Consider the following 20,209-nt stretch of genomic DNA (forward strand, 5'->3'; position numbering starts at 1 on the left):
GGAAAGGGAAGGCTTTTGATGCAGCTTACAGGAGAGGAGAGCACAAGGAGGACAGCTGAATAATGCTCAGTCTTGGTCCCTTAAGATGACCCAAGCCCCTACTGAGCCTCAGTCTCTGATTAATGGTGTCAGTTTACAATGGGAGTAAAATATTCTGGCAGATAAACCATTTATTAAAGGGGTTGTAAACCTCAGACATGAAATATGAAATCATATCCCTCTATAGTGTGTACTTGTCTCAATCCAATCTAAGTGCCATTTCTGTCTGCTGCCTCCTTCCTCTGCTATTGCATGAGTCACTTTGGACAAGTTTTCCTGACACCAAGAAAAAAAATGGTGACAGGAGAGGGAGCTCCAGCACATTGACAACTTCAGCTCTGTTCCTTGGAGCTGTATAGAGGGGGGGGGGGTGTCTATTCCCTCTAATCAGCTCTCAGAGCTCTCCTTACTGAGCTCTGCAGAGTATAACTTCAGCTCTCCGCCCCCTTTTTTCTGAATCTCAGACAAGCGGCTTAACCACTTGTTGACCGCACTATGCCAAATGATGGCTACAGCGTGGTCGTCCAGTTCTGGGAAGGAGTCATATGACGTCCTCCCAGTCAGTGCTGCCTATTAGTGCCCTTCAGTGCTGTCTATCAGTGCCCATCAAGGCCGCCTATCAGCACCTCCTCATCGATGCCCACCAGTGCCGCCTCATCAGTGCCCATCAGTGCCCATCATGACCGCCTATCAGTGCCGCATATCAGCACCTCCTCATCGATTCCCACCAGTGCCGCCTCATCAGTGCCATCTATCAGTGCCCATCATGGCCGCCTATCAGTGCCGCATATCAGCACCTCCTCATCGATGCCCACCAGTGCCACCTCATCAGTGCCATCTATCAGTGCCCATCATGGCCACCTATTAGTGCCGCATATCAGCACCTCCTCATCGATGCCCACCAGTGCCACCTCATCAGTGCTACCTATCAGTGCAGCCTCATCAACACACATCAGGGAAGGAGAAAAATTACCTATTTGCAAAATTTTATAGAAACTTGGAATTTTTTTTTTCAAAATGTTTGGACTTTTTCAATTTGTTCCACAAAAAATAAACAACCCGGTGGTGATTAAATACCACCAAAAGAGCTATATTTGTGAGAAAAAAAATTCTAAAAAAAGTCATATGGATAGAGTGTTGCACGACCGCGCAATAGTCATTCAAAGTGTGAGAGCGCTGAAAGCTGAAAATTGCCTGGGCAGGAAGGGAATAAAAGTGCCTGGTAGGCAAGTGATTAAATTATGCACTTTGAATGGCCGTAGAAAAGAGAAGACTGCAGATAAACGGGTACAACTTATGTAGGAGGATTTTTTAATCTCTGAATCCCCTGAGGCAGGTCACTTCACTGGGTATATGGAAGGGATCACAAGCACCTTAACACATGAACTCTGTATGGGAGTTCGGCGTCTATTTCATTGCCATCTTCCCAGATTAGGCAGCCCAGAGTCCCGTTACCTTTGTAGCCTTGGTCAGTTTCCCTGAGATCAATGACAGTAATTGGTTTAAAGTTTAAATCCCACAGACGCACGCAGCCGTCCCGACCACCGGTGCCAAATCCTTCCTCACAGGCATTCATGCTGAAGATTCCGGCCTGGAAGATAAAGAGAACCATGATTGGTCAGGAGAGGCAGAACATTGACAGTACCGTTTCTCAGGCTCATCCTCTTGGCAATCATCATTATTTGATGGCGAGTTCTTGGAACAAGTGTTTGCATATCAGATGTCCTGAGACTTCACTTGCTGCATACTTGTTCGGGTAAGTATGGAAGCCATGGAACATGCACCTCAAACAAGCCATCAATGGCAGCCACCATACGTCTAAATCTTCACTACTTGAGACACAGGACGTCTCTACCTCAGTGGTCTCCAAACTACGGCCAAGGGGCTGGATGTGGCCCTTGACTTGCCTACACTTGGCCCTTGGGGCACTATTCCACCAACTGACCACATTTATGGGGCACTATTCCTTCCACTGAAACCATCTATGAGGCTCTATTCCTTCCGCTGAAACCATCTATGAGGATCTATTCCTTCCGCTGAAACCATCTATGGGGCTCTATTCCTTTATTCCTTCCACTGAAACCATCTATGGGGCTCTATTCCTTCCACTGAAACCAACTATGGGGCTCTATTCCTTCCACTGAAACCATCTATGGGGCTTTATTCCTTCCACTGACAGCAATGATGAGGCACTATTCTTCCCACTGATACCAACAATGGGGCATTATTCCTTCCATTCAAAACAATGATGGTGCAAAGCTTATGTCCACTAACGTCGGGGCATTTTTTACTCCCACTGGCCACAGTCCGGCCCCCCTTAAGTCTGAAGGAGAGTAAACTGGCCCTTTGCTTAGAAGGTTTGGAGACCCCTGCTCTACCTAGTCAAAGGATATCCCCTCTTAGGTGGCTGTCATTGGAGTAGATGTCCCCGCTGGAAAAGTTCCCCCTCCGTCCCGGTTTCAGTGAGAAGTGTGAGAAAAATTTGTGATTTCCCATCACTTCCTGTCCCAGTGGCAAATGTGTTTGCATATCAGATGTCCTGAGACTTCACTTGCTGCATACTTGTTCGGGTAAGTATGGAAGCCATGGAACATGCACCTCAAACAAGCCATCAATGGCAGCCACCATACGTCTAAATCTTCACTACTTGAGACACAGGACGTCTCTACCTCAGTGGTCTCCAAACTACGGCCAAGGGGCTGGATGTGGCCCTTGACTTGCCTACACTTGGCCCTTGGGGCACTATTCCACCAACTGACCACATTTATGGGGCACTATTCCTTCCACTGAAACCATCTATGAGGCTCTATTCCTTCCGCTGAAACCATCTATGAGGATCTATTCCTTCCGCTGAAACCATCTATGGGGCTCTATTCCTTCCACTGAAACCATCTATGGGGCTCTATTCCTTCCACTGAAACCATCTATGGGGCTCTATTCCTTCCACTGAAACCATCTATGGGGCTCTATTCCTTCCACTGAAACCATCTATGGGGCTCTATTCCTTCCACTGAAACCATCTATGGGGCTCTATTCCTTCCACTGAAACCATCTATGGGGCTCTATTCCTTCCACTGAAACCATCTATGGGGCTCTATTCCTTCCACTGAAACCATCTATGGGGCTCTATTCCTTCCACTGACAGCATGGATGGGGCACTATTCCTTCCACTGAAACCATCTTTGGGGCTCTATTACTTCCACTGAAACCATCTTTGGGGCTCTATTACTTCCACTGAAATCATCTATGAGGCTTTATTCCTTCCACTGAAACCATCTATGGGGCTTTATTCCTTCCACTGACAGCAATGATGAGGCACTATTCTTCCCACTGATACCAACAATGGGGCATTATTCCTTCCATTCAAAACAATGATGGTGCAAAGCTTATGTCCACTAACGTCGGGGCATTTTTTACTCCCACTGGCCACAGTCCGGCCCCCCTTAAGTCTGAAGGAGAGTAAACTGGCCCTTTGCTTAGAAGGTTTGGAGACCCCTGCTCTACCTAGTCAAAGGATATCCCCTCTTAGGTGGCTGTCATTGGAGTAGATGTCCCCGCTGGAAAAGTTCCCCCTCCGTCCCGGTTTCAGTGAGAAGTGTGAGAAAAATTTGTGATTTCCCATCACTTCCTGTCCCAGTGGCAAAATGGTGATCAGGATGAACAGAGGGTGAATTTCTAATGCATGGACACAGCCTATGATAAAATGCGGAATTAATCTAGAGTTAAAAGCAACATGCCACAGATATAAGTCAATCCTGTTACAGAGTTCAACGCGTTTCGGGTCCAAGCCCCGCCCTTTATAATGGTTTGAAGGAACAAGAAAATAGTTTGAACCAGTTGCTGGGGAATGTCGTGCTAATCCAACCACTATCAAGCCAGACAATTATTTATCGATCTTTGAGCCCACAAACAAGGTTCCTCCAAGCCCCGATAAAGGAGGTGGAGCTGAGCCCCCCCAGAAACACGTTGACTTCTGTACAAAATCTGCCTTTGGAATAAAAGTATATCTTGATTCAGATTATGGTGTGGTGCTTCAATTCGAGACTTATTCACCTTCATCAAAACCCAAGGTGACCATAGGAATCCTTCAAGGTGACAATCTCCTAGACTGTAAGCTCCCAGGATCAGGGCCCTCCTAACCCTCTTGTATTGAACTGTATTGTTGCTGTATTGTCTCCCAGTATATTGTACAGCGCTGAGCAAACTGTTGGCACTATATAAATCCTGTATAGTAATAATAATACCCAGATCACCCGTAGTCCTACAACCCTCATATCACTGGATGACAGGGTTCCAGTGCCTTTAATCCACTCCTTTAGCAGCTTGCAGACCGCCCACCTGCAATGTGTTGCTAATGGGCGGCCCATACAGGCACAACAACGTACCTGTATGCCACTGTGCCACTGGCCTCTTCCAAGTACAGGGCCTGCACCCGCTCCCACCCGCCGAACCCTGCTTTGATTGTACACAGCAGGAGTTTATCAGCAGATCCCAGCAAATGATTATTGCCCGAGACCTGCTGATCGACTGTGTTCAATCGCAGCCCAAAACCCTGTGTTGACAATCAACACAGGCTCTGCACAGAGGGAACAATCTCTTGTTTCTTCTCCCTGCAAAGCAGGGAGAAGAAACAGATAGATATGTAGTGAAAAGCAGCACACATTACAAGAATTACACTTGCTAGGCACACATTTAACCCCTTGATTACCCGAGATGTTAACCCCTTCTGAGCCAGTGTTATCAGTACAGTGATAGTGTACAGTATTATCACTAATAACTATTTTTAAGGTCACTGGTGATGTCAGCGTCAGTTAGGCTGGCCATTCATTATACAATTTTTTGTACAAATTTTGCATTAGTTTTACCAAAACCATAGAATATGAGGTCAAACCTAAACACTTTCAATTTGTATGCAATCAGACAGGCCCTTGCACTACAGAGTTGAAGGTAAATCTAAAGGAAATTGAACAAGAAAATTGTATAATGTATGGCCAGCTGTAGTCAGTTCCCAACCAGTGTCAGTTAGTGTCAGATTGCTCACCGCACCATCACAGTCCCTCTAAGTTGCTGATCACCGCCATTAGTAGTATAAAAAAATTCCAGTAAATAAACACCATACTTTGTAGACGTTAAAACGCTTATGCATACCAAATCAGTATACACTTATTGGGATTTCTGTTTTAACAAAGACATGTAGCAGAATACATTTTGGCCTAAATTTATAAAGAAATTTTATTTATTTTTTTTATTTGAATAGGTTTTGTAGCAGAAAGTACAAAATATTTTTTTATTTTTTTTATTTTCTGTTTTTTTATTTATAGAATAAAAAAAAACAGGTGGTAATCAAACACCACCCAAAAAAATGATATTTGTGTGAAAAAAAATTATATAAAATTTCATTTGGGTACAGTGTTGCATGACCGTGCAATTATCAGGTAATGTAGCGCAGTGCTAAATACCAAAAAATGGCCTGGCCGTGAGGGGGGTAAAAACTTTCAGAGGTGAATTCGTTAAGAGATTCTAACCCCTCACCACTCCATCCAGTTTAAAAAATAAGTTTGACCTTAGATATTTTAAAAAAACATTTCAAAATGACTTTCTAAATCACCGTCCTAGAAGAATACAGATGGCGACTGAAACAGCGGTACTCACAGCGTGCGCTCCTTGGATTGTCCGAGCAAGGTTCAGCCCTTTCCACACGTAGATGTCACCGTTCAGAGCTCCGGAGTAGGTCACCTCGTCCCTCGCACAAGCCAGGCACAGTATGGTCTGCAGGTCACCCGTCTTCCCAAACACACCGCGTTTCGGAGTCAGCGAGTTCCCACAAAGGCTCCAGAACTGCAAGTCAAGGACAAGGTAGCCTTCAGAACAGATGGTGGGACCGGGCACACCATATACAGGGTGGACAGAAGGAGAAAAGTCAGAGCGGTAAAAGCAGCTAATTCAACAAAACTCCAACAAAAAACCATGCTGGTACGACGTTCCACAATGGAAAAATAAAAATAGATGGACACCAATTAGTCAAGATAAGTTTTACCGAATCATTATCCCAAAATATTGAGCAAAGCATTTGAAGGACAAAGAGGGAAGGGTACTCAGACTATGAGCCAATGCATATCATCAGTTACAAAATCATTATTGTTCTATTACATAGAGAAACAGGTATATATTGAAAAGCCAACATCAGGTTGGCCTAAAGTTGTCCTTCTTGCATGATAATCCGACCTCATTGTTGACATTATGATGCACCTCCTAGCCCATATGAGAGCATCATCTCTTGACTGGAGATATTCAATGCATTGGTTTAGGAACATAGTGGGAAGGCTTGATGAACAACACTCAACACCAGCCTTTCTCAACCACTGTAGGTTTCCTCCAGATGTTGCTAGTTCCTTGAGATGGGACTCACATTACCATACCCCTCTCTGACTGCCACTACCATCCCGCTCCCCGACTGCCGCTACCATCCCGCTCCCCGACTGACGCTACCATCCCGCTCCACGACTGACGCTACCATCCCGCTCCACGACTGACGCTACCATCCCGCTCCACGACTGACGCTACCATCCCGCTCCACGACTGACGCTACCATCCCGCTCCACGACTGACGCTACCATCCCGCTCCACGACTGACGCTACCATCCCGCTCCACGACTGACGCTACCATCCCGCTCCCCGACTGACGCTACCATCCCGCTCCACGACTGACGCTACCATCCCGCTCCACAACTGACGCTACCATCCCGCTCCCCGACTGACGCTACCATCCCGCTCCACGACTGACGCTACCATCCCGCTCCCCGACTGACGCTACCATCCCGCTCCACGACTGACGCTACCATCCCGCTCCCCGACTGACACTACCATCCCGCTCCCCGACTGACACTACCATCCCGCTCCCCGACTGACACTACCATCCCGCTCCACGACTGACGCTACCATCCCGCTCCCCAACTGACGCTACCATCCCGCTCCCCGACTGACGCTACCATCCCGCTCCACGACTGACGCTACCATCCCGCTCCCCGACTGACGCTACCATCCCGCTCCCCGACTGACGCTACCATCCCGCTCCCCGACTGACGCTACCATCCCGCTCCCCGACTGACGCTACCATTCGCTCCCCGACTGACGCTACCATCCCGCTCCACGACTGACGCTACCATCCCGCTCCACGACTGACGCTACCATCCCGCTCCCCGACTGACGCTACCATCCCGCTCCCCGACTGACGCTACCATCCCGCTCCCCGACTGACGCTACCATCCCGCTCCCCGACTGACACTACCATCCCGCTCCCCAACTGACACTACCATCCCGCTCCCCAACTGACGCTACCATCCCGCTCCACGACTGACGCTACCATCCCGCTCCCCGACTGACACTACCATCCCGCTCCCCAACTGACACTACCATCCCGCTCCCCAACTGACACTACCATCCCGCTCCCCAACTGACACTACCATGCTGCCCACACTACCATACTGCACACTGCCCTATCCTGCCAGTACATTCTGCTCACTGATTTCTACAAGTACAAGGCAACTCTGAAACACAGCCTACTGAGCACTGAACACCATTGCTTCCACACAGAAAGCAAGGGTCCTTCTCCAGGGCTAATAATTAGGGTCTTCAGCTCTGAAAATTTTTTCAACCCTTGAGAAAGACCCTTGCTCTCTGTGGAAGCAGCGGTCTCTCAGATGACTAAGACAACCCCTGGTGACTCTAAGCCAGAGCTTTCCAACCAGCAAAGCTCCTTCTCCCTACTGATTGGACAGCTCTGGTTAACCAACAACATTAGTTCAAAGCCAAGTGAACGACATGCCAAGGAGTGAACTAGTCCTTCACTGTAATTCCTCAAAACTTGATAAAGCATCTGGCCTCGAGGTAATTACTTTAAGTAAGAACCATTTCCCACTGAAATAAGAGCTAAGTGGATTAGAATCCACCAAACCTCATCTGGAGGAGCAGAACCGCTGAGGAGACACTATGGAAAAACAAATTGCTCCATTATTCCAGGATGAAAGATGGAGTATGAGCCAGGGACTGAAAGGAGACCCGTCCCCTCCAGAGAAGATTACATTGTGCTGAGGGCTGGCAAGGGCAGGGGACCCTGGAATGCTACATACAGCAATATTGTAGCACCTGCTAGCTACCTGAAATTGGTACCGAACTCTCACTGTGTTCATTCATAACAGAAGCATAGTAAACTGTGCGGTTTTTTTGGGTAGGGGCTGTCAGGTTGGCAGTATGGGGCCCCATTGTTTTCAACAGCAGCCCTGCTTAGACAACATCTAGGTAGATGGGACAAAGTACTACAAACACTTTGTCCTCGGGGAACATCGCACGTTATTAACTATATTCCACAGAAATGTAAAAACACAAATAAATGCAGTATAAAATATTAAATGTGTTCTATTAAATGCAAGCAGTGTAAGTACCTGAACTTGACCTGGTATTCAGTCCCTGTACAGCAGAGCTCAGACTGGAATACTTGACTGAGGAAAGTGGAAACTTGACGCCATAGCACTAAAGACTTACTAAAGAAGCTGGGTGCAGTACTTCTGATGCTGGTGACCACTGTGCAACACGGATTGGATGATCCAGGCGTTGCAGCCCTCTCAAGATTGGGGAATCTTGTAACTGCGCAAACGCCTAGCATTATGCCAAGCACTTCAATAGAGGATACAAGATATATTCACAAGACCAGTGTGAATCGTAGAGTTGTATAAAGCCCAGGAACCAGAAGCAAGACCACCATAGAACTCCTCAAGTTCAAAAGGATAATACCAGGCTGACGTGTTTTGGGGGATGTCACGGATTCACCCACACGCCACTCCCACAGCGACTATCTAACTGAGGCACGCACGTGCATCTGTGACTTGGGGTAAGAGGGAATAAGGGGGACTTAACTTTGAATATATAAAACCATATATAAGACCAGCCGTGATATACTTTCACAGCCCGCACTACCTCTTGGCCACCACCAGGGGGAGACTCCACTCCAATCCAGATGGCTGACCACACACTGGCAGATACAAATCGTATATACAATCTGGTGCACTGATTAGAGTTGAGGAGCAGCTTAGCAATCACACACCCTTCTAGGATCCCTCCAACTATCCTACAGATAGAACCCCGGTGTTAATCACTCTTCCACTGTCCACAGCCCCCCACACCAGACACACCAGAAACGGTAGCTGGCCACCACTCAACAGTTTATCAGCAGAACGGTATGTTGGGACACCACACACACACAGATCTCCGTCTGGCAGATCTGTTACCTTTTACAATCTGCACGCAATCTGCCAAAACGCAGTGCAATTGCATACAGATTGGCAATGAGCTTGACCGAGCATATAAAAGGGACTAACATACAATACAATCTAATCTCTCCAGAGATATGAGCCTGTGCTTAAATACACAGAAGTCAGGGTCCTTAATTTATGGGGATATGGACGTAGGCGGGACATTAGTTCTTGGCCAATTGACCCTGGGGGGTGTTCCTGTACCCGCCCACAGGATGTTCTGGGTGCCGACCTGCCCAAAGTCAATTGGACCAAGACCGCCTTAAATCACCAAGTCGGGGACTGGATTTCCGACACCAGCGCATCAGTCTGATCGCAACCGTACCAATCACTGTTCGGCTGTCGCAATCCAGTGCCACTTAACCATTTCCTGCATTTTTCTGGCCTTCTACCTAATCCACAAATACAGTTTTTATATGCCGATGTAACCCACAGAGTGCCCCATCAGAAGGAAGTATTTTCATCTTTCTGAAACTAATATTTTAGCTTTTTTGAGGTATGAAACATACTCCTTTGATCTATGTATATTCTTTTAGAGCTCCCTAAACAGGTCAGAGACCCCCTGGTGTCAAGAAGCCGAAACGTCTGCGTTTCTCTTTTCAGCTTCAGGAAGATGGCAGAGTCTGATTATGTATAGGTGACAAAATCATATTAGCACCCAGGTGCCACTTCCAGAGGAAGCTAGTCTCTTCAGATGCTAATTGAAGACCATCTGTCTCTGAATACCTTATTTCTTTAATGACAAGGACTGAAACTATATTTTAGGATTACATTGCCATATTTTCTACAGGTCACATCTTATCTACTCAAATCTGTACATTTATGTCACAGGGGACATACCCCTTCATCAGAGCAGTTTTGCTCTGATGAAGAAGGCATGTCCCACGAAACACGGCAGCCAGACTGTAGCGTTTCGGGGGAAATGTCATCTTCATCAGAGCAAACAGTTTTGCTCTGATGAAGGAGGCACGTCCCCTGAAATTCATCAGCCTGGCATGATCATCCTTTTGAACCTGAGGAGTTCTATGATGGGCTTGCTTCTGGTTCCTGGGCTTTATACATCTCTATGATTCACACTGGTCTTGTGACAATATGTATCTTTTATCCTCTATTAAAGTGCTTGGCATAATGCACTAGGCGTTTACGCATTTTGTTGTTCAGACTGGAAGAGGCAGAAACAGCACAAGGAGCTAATTGGTTGTGCTGCAGTGCAAGGAGCATGCTGATAGGAGGAGAGATCATAAATAAGCTCATCAGTCTGCTGTTTCCCCTTTAACTATCTGGTCACAAACTGGGAAAGGAACAAGGCTTGCAAGTGTCATGGAACTGCAGCAGAGAAAAATCAAGTCTCCTTCCCTGCCAGACAGGCTGTGTCGCAGCGCTGTGTAAATCCCAGGACTGGATAGACAGAAATACAAATCCTTTGGCAGGTGACTTCTCCCATATATGTATGTAGCACTACCCCTTAAGGGGTCACTTGAGTTTTGGGTCCTCCTACAGCTCTGCACAGCCAGGCAACATGAATTTTCTTCCACATGTTACATTCATAGTCAGTAAACAGTCCTTGAGCTTGGTTTTGATGATTTATTAAGGGGTTTTGAACTGGGATGGGGTTGAGGGGTGTATGGGATGCGCAAGGAAACTGCAAACTTGAGGACAGCTCCTTAGCATCTACACTGCTCAAAAAAATGAAAGGAACACTTTGAAAACACATCAGTTCTCAATGGGAAAAATATAATAAAATAACCAGATCAATATCCCAGGAGCTTCATTGACTTGATGCTATGCTCTGACCAAAAAGTGTTCCTTTCATTTTTTTCATCAGTGTATATACAGATATGGACAGAATATTATCTCCTCTGAGAGCATTCCAGCTTTCTGATGTACCTCCTCAGACCCCAGATAAATCCTCCTCTTCACCCAGCTGCACAGAGGGTATTCCCTGGGAAAGGGGACTCATTTACTGCCAAAAAAAAGGAGCTGGTTGGGTTCTCCACCTGACTACCTTCTCCCCTTATCCGGCCTGGGGGGGGGGGGGGGGGTAAAGTTACTCACACTGTCCTGCCTGAAAGCTCAATGGGTAGATGGCTGTCTTCAAGCCTTTCACTGGGCTGGTTCCTTCCCTGCTGTTCAGGCTGTCCTTCCTGGAAGACAGTGGTAAAGTGGAGGCTCCTTTATCCAGCATCAGACTGTAGGTAGGCCCCTTTCCTGGGTTCACACTCCAGCCTTTACTCCATCTTCCACCTGACTCTACTCCCATGCTGATCAGGCTCTCTCATACTTAAGGGCTATCCTGGCCCCATGTCAAGCCTCCTGCCTGGGGATTGGCTAAGATCCCTTCAGTATGCAGATCAGCCCCTCCTCACCTCCACCCACTGACTTCTAGAAACTTCTCCAGCTTCTAGAGCAGGGGAATGTATCAGGGAACTTACCTGCAGAGCCCTCAGCCCTGACCTAAAATAACCTGGCTGACTCATCCCAGGCTGCTACTCAGTCTCTGCCTGAAAAAATTAGCTCCCCCTAGCTAAACTTGAAGGGCGCTACATGCAGTTCATCTATGTGTTTATTTGCCAGGAGTTCAGGTTTAATATACACGGTAATTATTCTGGTAGTAAGGTTACTGTCATCGTCTTCTTGGCAGCCTTCATTCTTGACAGCTCCATTACTGCAGGTCGTATTTCTCATCTTCTGCACACAACCCGCAATGCCCCGGACAACCTGCTCTATATTCTGGGTAATTCTGAGCATGCCCCTCTGCTGCTGATAATGTCTGATCAGAATTCCAGAGCATGAAAGCTATTAGCACACCACACTCTGGGGGGGCTGGGGAGCAAGCCATTGGATGCTGCATTGTCGCAGGGACAATTGTGTAGAGCTTGGGAGAATGCGTGGAGGCTCAAACCAAGTCACTCCACATGGCAGCTGAAGGTCTCTTCCTAAAAGCAAACACTTTATATATCATCCTGAGATTTCAGGGGAATTTTATGTACACACAGAGATGCAAGAAACATGGAGGTGCTCTATCAACCATTAAAAAGACAGGCAGCACTTCCCACTGGAAGATTTTTTGCACACCAACCAGCTTTTGCAACCAGCCTTGTCCTTGTATCACCATACCCTCTCTACTACTCTCTTTGTATCACCATACCCTCTTTACTACCCTCTTTGTATCACCATACCCTCTCTGTATCACCATACCCTCTCTGTATCACTATACCCTCTTTGTATCACCATACCCTCTCTACTACCCTCTCTGTATTACCATAACCTCCCTGTCTCACCATACCCTCTCTACTACCCTCTCTGTATCACCATACCCTCTCTGCTACCCTCTCTGTATCACCATACCCTCTCTACTACCCTCTCTGTATCACCATACTCTCTCTACTACCCTCTCTGTATCACCATACCCTCTCTACTACCCTCTCTGTATCACCATACCCTCTCTACTACCCTCTCTGTATCACCATACTCTCTCTACTACCCTCTCTGTATCACCATACCCTCTCTACTACCCTATCTGTATCACCATACCCTCTCTACTACCCTCTCTGTATCACCATACCCTCACTACTACTCTCTCTACTACCCTCTCTGTGTCACCATACCCTCTCTACTACCCTCTCTGTATTGCCATACCCTCTCTGTATCGCCATACCCTCTCTGCTACCCTCTTTGTATCACCATACCCTCTCTACTACCCTCTCTGTATCGCCATACCCTCTCTACTAACCTCTTTGTATCACCATACCCTCTCTACTACCCCCTCTGTATCACCATACTCTCTCTACTACCCTCTCTGTATCACCATACCCTCTCTACTACCCTCTCTGTATCACCATACCCTCTCTACTACTCTCTTTGTATTACCATACCCTCTCTACAACCCTCTCTGTATCACCATATCCTCTCTACTACCCTCTCTGTATCACCATACCCTCTCTGTATCACCATACCCTCTCTGTATCACCATACCCTCTCTACTACTCTCTTTGTATTACCATACCCTCTCTACTAACCTCTTTGTATCACCATACCCTCTCTACTACCCTCTCTGTATCACCATACTCTCTCTACTACCCTCTCTGTATCACCATACCCTCTCTACTACCCTCTCTGTAGCACCATACCCTCTCTGTATCACCATACCCTCTCTACTACCCTCTCTGTATCACCATACCCTCTCTACTACCCTCTCTGTATCACCATACCCTCTCTACTACCCTCTCTGTATCACCATACCCTCTCTACTACCCTCTTTGTATCACCATACCCTCTCTACTACCCTCTCTGTATCACCATACCCTCTCTACATCACCATACCCTCTCTACTACCCTCTCTGTATCACCATACCCTCTCTACTACCCTCTCTGTATCACCATACCCTCTCTGTATCACCATACTCTCTCTACTACCTTCTCTGTATCACCATACCCTCTTTGTATCACCATACTCTCTCTACTACCTTCTCTGTATCACCATACCCTCTCTGTATCACCATACCCTCTCTACTACCCTCTCTGTATCACCATACCCTCTCTACATCACCATACCCTCTCTACTACCCTATCTGTATCACCATACCCTCTTTGTATCACCATACTCTCTCTACTACCTTCTCTGTATCACCATACCCTCTCTGTATCACCATACCCTCTCTACTACCCTCTCTGTATCACCATACCCTCTCTGTATCACCATACCCTCTCTACTACCCTCTCTGTATCACCATACCCTCTCTACATCACCATACCCTCTCTACTACCCTATCTGTATCACCATACCCTCTTTGTATCACCATACTCTCTCTACTACCTTCTCTGTATCACTATACCCTCTCTGTATCACCATACCCTCTCTACTACCCTCTCTGTATAGCCATACCCTCTCTACTACCCTCTCTGTATCACCATACCCTCTCTACTACCCTCTCTGTATCACCATACCCTCTCTACTACCCTCTCTGTATCACCATACCCTCTCTACTACACTCTTTGTATTACCATACCCTCTCTACAACCCTCTCTGTATCACCATATCCTCTCTACTACCCTCTCTGTATCACCATACCCTCTCTACTAACCTCTCTGTATCACCATACCCTCTCTACTACCCTCTCTGTAGCACCATACCCTCTCTGTATCACCATACCCTCTCTACTACCCTCTCTGTATCACCATACCCTCTCTACTACCCTCTCTGTATCACCATACCCTCTCTACTACCCTCTCTGTATCACCATACTCTCTCTACTACCTTCTCTGTATCACCATACCCTCTCTGTATCACCATACTCTCTCTACTACCTTCTCTGTATCACCATACCCTCTCTGTATCACCATACCCTCTCTACCACCCTCTCTGTATCACCATACCCTCTCTGTATCACCATACTCTCTCTACTACCTTCTCTGTATCACTATACCCTCTCTGTATCACCATACCCTCTCTGTATCACTATACCCTCTTTGTATCACCATACCCTCTCTACTACCCTCTCTGTATCACCATATCCTCTCTACTACCCTCTCTGTATTACCATACCCTCCCTGTCTCACCATACCCTCTCTACTACCCTCTCTGTATCACCATACCCTCTCTACTACCCTCTCTGTATCACCATACCCTCTCTACTACCCTCTCTGTATGACCATACTCTCTCTACTACCCTCTCTGTATCACCATACTCTCTCTACTACCCTCTCTGTATCACCATACCCTCACTACTACCCTCTCTACTACCCTCTCTGTGTCACCATACCCTCTCTGTATCGCCATACCCTCTCTACTACCCTCTTTGTATCACCATACCCTCTCTACTACCCTTTCTGTATCACCATACCCTCTCTACTACCCTCTTTGTATCACCATACCCTCTCTACTACCCTCTCTGTATCACCATACCCTCTCTACTACCCTCTTTGTATCACCATATCCTCTCTACTACCCTCTCTGTATCACCATACTCTCTCTACTACCCTCTCTGTATCACCATACTCTCTCTACTACCCTCTCTGTATCACCATACCCTCTCTACTACCCTCTCTGTATCACCATACCCTCTCTACTACCCTCTTTGTATTACCATACCCTCTCTACAACCCTCTCTGTATCACCATATCCTCTCTACTACCCTCTCTGTATCACCATACCTTCTCTGTATCACCATACCCTCTCTACTACCCTCTCTGTATCACCATACTCTCTCTACTACCCTCTCTGTATCACCATACCCTCTCTACTACCCTCTCTGTAGCACCATACCCTCTCTACTACCCTCTCTGTATCACCATACCCTCTCTACTACCCTCTCTGTATCACCATACCCTCTCTACTACCCTCTCTGTATCACCATACCCTCTCTACATCACCATACCCTCTCTACTACCCTCTCTGTATCACCATACCCTCTCTACTACCCTCTCTGTATCACCATACCCTCTCTGTATCACCATACTCTCTCTACTACCTTCTCTGTATCACCATACCCTCTCTGTATCACCATACTCTCTCTACTACCCTCTCTGTATCACCATACCCTTTCTGTATCACCATACTCTCTCTAATACCTTCTCTGTATCACCATACCCTCTCTGTATCACCATACCCTCTCTACTACCCTCTCTGTATCACCATACTCTCTCTACTACCCTCTCTGTATCACCATACCCTCTCTACTACCCTCTCTGTAGCACCATACCCTCTCTACTACCCTCTCTGTATCACCATACCCTCTCTACTACCCTCTCTGTATCACCATACCCTCTCTACTACCCTCTCTGTATCACCATACCCTCTCTACATCACCATACCCTCTCTACTACCCTCTCTGTATCACCATACCCTCTCTACTACCCTCTCTGTATCACCATACCCTCTCTGTATCACCATACTCTCTCTACTACCTTCTCTGTATCACCATACCCTCTCTGTATCACCATACTCTCTCTACTACCTTCTCTGTATCACCATACCCTCTCTGTATCACCATACCCTCTCTACTACCCTCTCTGTATCACCATACCCTTTCTGTATCACCATACTCTCTCTACTACCTTCTCTGTATCACCATACCCTCTCTGTATCACCATACCCTCTCTACTACCCTCTCTGTATCACCATACCCTCTCTACTACCCTCTCTGTATCACCATACTCTCTCTACTACCCTCTCTGTATCACCATACCCTCTCTACTACCCTCTCTCTATCACCATACCCTCTCTACTACCCTCTCTGTACCACCATACCCACTCTACTACCCTCTCTGTACCACCATACCCACTCTACTACCCTCTCTGTATCACCATACTCTCTCTACTACCCTCTCTGTATCACCATACTCTCTCTACTACCCTCTCTGTATCACCTTACCCTCACTACTACCCTCTCTACTACCCTCTCTGTGTCACCATACCCTCTCTACTACCCTCTCTGTATCACCATACCCTCTCTGTATCGCCATACCCTCTCTACTACCCTCTTTGTATCACCATACCCTCTCTACTACCCTCTCTGTATCGCCATACCCTCTCTACTACCCTCTTTGTATCACCATACTCTCTCAACTACCCTCTCTGTATCGCCATACCCTCTCTACTACCCTCTTTGTATCACCATACCCTCTCTACAACCCTCTCTGTATCACCATATCCTCTCTACTACCCTCTCTGTATCACCATACCTTCTCTGTATCACCATACCCTCTCTACTACCCTCTCTGTATCACCATACTCTCTCTACTACCCTCTCTGTATCACCATACCCTCTCTACTACCCTCTCTGTAGCACCATACCCTCTCTACTACCCTCTCTGTATCACCATACCCTCTCTACTACCCTCTCTGTATCACCATACCCTCTCTACTACCCTCTCTGTATCACCATACCCTCTCTACATCACCATACCCTCTCTACTACCCTCTCTGTATCACCATACCCTCTCTACTACCCTCTCTGTATCACCATACCCTCTCTGTATCACCATACTCTCTCTACTACCTTCTCTGTATCACCATACCCTCTCTGTATCACCATACTCTCTCTACTACCCTCTCTGTATCACCATACCCTTTCTGTATCACCATACTCTCTCTACTACCTTCTCTGTATCACCATACCCTCTCTGTATCACCATACCCTCTCTACTACCCTCTCTGTATCACCATACTCTCTCTACTACCCTCTCTGTATCACCATACCCTCTCTACTACCCTCTCTGTAGCACCATACCCTCTCTACTACCCTCTCTGTATCACCATACCCTCTCTACTACCCTCTCTGTATCACCATACCCTCTCTACTACCCTCTCTGTATCACCATACCCTCTCTACATCACCATACCCTCTCTACTACCCTCTCTGTATCACCATACCCTCTCTACTACCCTCTCTGTATCACCATACCCTCTCTGTATCACCATACTCTCTCTACTACCTTCTCTGTATCACCATACCCTCTCTGTATCACCATACTCTCTCTACTACCCTCTCTGTATCACCATACCCTTTCTGTATCACCATACTCTCTCTACTACCTTCTCTGTATCACCATACCCTCTCTGTATCACCATACCCTCTCTACTACCCTCTCTGTATCACCATACCCTTTCTGTATCACCATACTCTCTCTACTACCTTCTCTGTATCACCATACCCTCTCTGTATCACCATACCCTCTCTACTACCCTCTCTGTATCACCATACCCTCTCTACTACCCTCTCTGTATCACCATACTCTCTCTACTACCCTCTCTGTATCACCATACCCTCTCTACTACCCTCTCTCTATCACCATACCCTCTCTACTACCCTCTCTGTACCACCATACCCACTCTACTACCCTCTCTGTACCACCATACCCACTCTACTACCCTCTCTGTATCACCATACTCTCTCTACTACCCTCTCTGTATCACCATACTCTCTCTACTACCCTCTCTGTATCACCTTACCCTCACTACTACCCTCTCTACTACCCTCTCTGTGTCACCATACCCTCTCTACTACCCTCTCTGTATCACCATACCCTCTCTGTATCGCCATACCCTCTCTACTACCCTCTTTGTATCACCATACCCTCTCTACTACCCTCTCTGTATCGCCATACCCTCTCTACTACCCTCTTTGTATCACCATACTCTCTCTACTACCCTCTCTGTATCGCCATACCCTCTCTACTACCCTCTTTGTATCACCATACCCTCTCTACTACCCTCTTTGTATTACCATACCCTCTCTACAACCCTCTCTGTATCACCATATCCTCTCTACTACCCTCTTTGTATCACCATACCCTCTCTGTATCACCATACCCTCTCTGTATCACCATACCCTCTCTATTACTCTCTCTGTATCACCATACCCTTTCTACTACCCTCTCTGTATTACCATAGCCTCTCTACTACCCTCCCTGTATCACCATACCCTCTCTACTACCCTCTCTGTATTACCATACCCTCTCTACTACCCTCTCTGTATCACCATACCCTCTCTATTACTCTCTCTGTATCACCATACCCTCTCTACTACCCTCTCTGTAGCACCATACCCTCTCTACTACCCTCTCTGTATCACCATACCCTCTCTACTACCCTCTCTGTATCACCATACCCTCTCTACTACCCTCTCTGTATCACCATACCCTCTCTACATCACCATACCCTCTCTACTACCCTCTCTGTATCACCATACCCTCTCTACTACCCTCTCTGTATCACCATACCCTCTCTGTATCACCATACTCTCTCTACTACCTTCTCTGTATCACCATACCCTCTCTGTATCACCATACTCTCTCTACTACCTTCTCTGTATCACCATACCCTCTCTGTATCACCATACCCTCTCTACTACCCTCTCTGTATCACCATACCCTCTCTACTACCCTCTCTGTATAACCATACTCTCTCTACTACCCTCTCTGTATCACCATACCCTCTCTACTACCCTCTCTCTATCACCATACCCTCTCTACTACCCTCTCTGTACCACCATACCCACTCTACTACCCTCTCTGTACCACCATACCCACTCTACTACCCTCTCTGTATCACCATACTCTCTCTACTACCCTCTCTGTATCACCATACTCTCTCTACTACCCTCTCTGTATCACCTTACCGTCACTACTACCCTCTCTACTACCCTCTCTGTGTCACCATACCCTCTCTACTACCCTCTCTGTATCACCATACCCTCTCTGTATCGCCATACCCTCTCTACTACCCTCTTTGTATCACCATACCCTCTCTACTACCCTCTCTGTATCGCCATACCCTCTCTACTACCCTCTTTGTATCACCATACTCTCTCTACTACCCTCTCTGTATCGCCATACCCTCTCTACTACCCTCTTTGTATCACCATACCCTCTCTACTACCCTCTTTGTATTACCATACCCTCTCTACAACCCTCTCTGTATCACCATATCCTCTCTACTACCCTCTTTGTATCACCATACCCTCTCTGTATCACCATACCCTCTCTGTATCACCATACCCTCTCTATTACTCTCTCTGTATCACCATACCCTTTCTACTACCCTCTCTGTATTACCATAGCCTCTCTACTACCCTCCCTGTATCACCATACCCTCTCTACTACCCTCTCTGTATTACCATAGCCTCTCTACTACCCTCCCTGTATCACCATACCCTCTCTACTACCCTCTCTGTATTACCATACCCTCTCTACTACCCTCTCTGTATCACCATACCCTCTCTATTACTCTCTCTGTATCACCATACCCTCTCTACTACCCTTTCTGTATTACCATACCCTCTCTACTACCCTCTCCAACCTTTCAAATCTCTAGAATGGGAGGGGACATACTCGATATGGAAGTCAGGGACTGGTCAGAT

The 20,209-nt window shown here is 46.9% G+C and overlaps 1 protein-coding gene across 1 annotated transcript in view; it reads right to left on the reverse strand.

Moving 5' to 3' along the window:
• Positions 1–1,412: 1,412 nt before the first annotated feature.
• The window catches only part of LOC149440059 (echinoderm microtubule-associated protein-like 5), a gene marked incomplete at its 3' end in the record, with an annotated part of 82,642 nt that continues 63,845 nt past the window's right edge, over positions 1,413–20,209 (reverse strand). The window contains exons 7-8 of the mRNA XM_089658984.1: positions 5,692–5,877; positions 1,413–1,630 (exon numbers count right to left, since the gene is read on the reverse strand). Coding sequence (XP_089515110.1) covers positions 1,413–1,630; positions 5,692–5,877 — 404 coding nt within the window. The remainder of the gene's footprint in view (positions 1,631–5,691; positions 5,878–20,209) is intronic.

Source organism: Staurois parvus, unplaced genomic scaffold (genome assembly GCF_062004578.1).
Source record: "Staurois parvus isolate SC_StPar_1 unplaced genomic scaffold, SC_StPar_1.0 ptg001121l, whole genome shotgun sequence".
NCBI classification, from domain to species: domain Eukaryota; kingdom Metazoa; phylum Chordata; class Amphibia; order Anura; family Ranidae; genus Staurois; species Staurois parvus.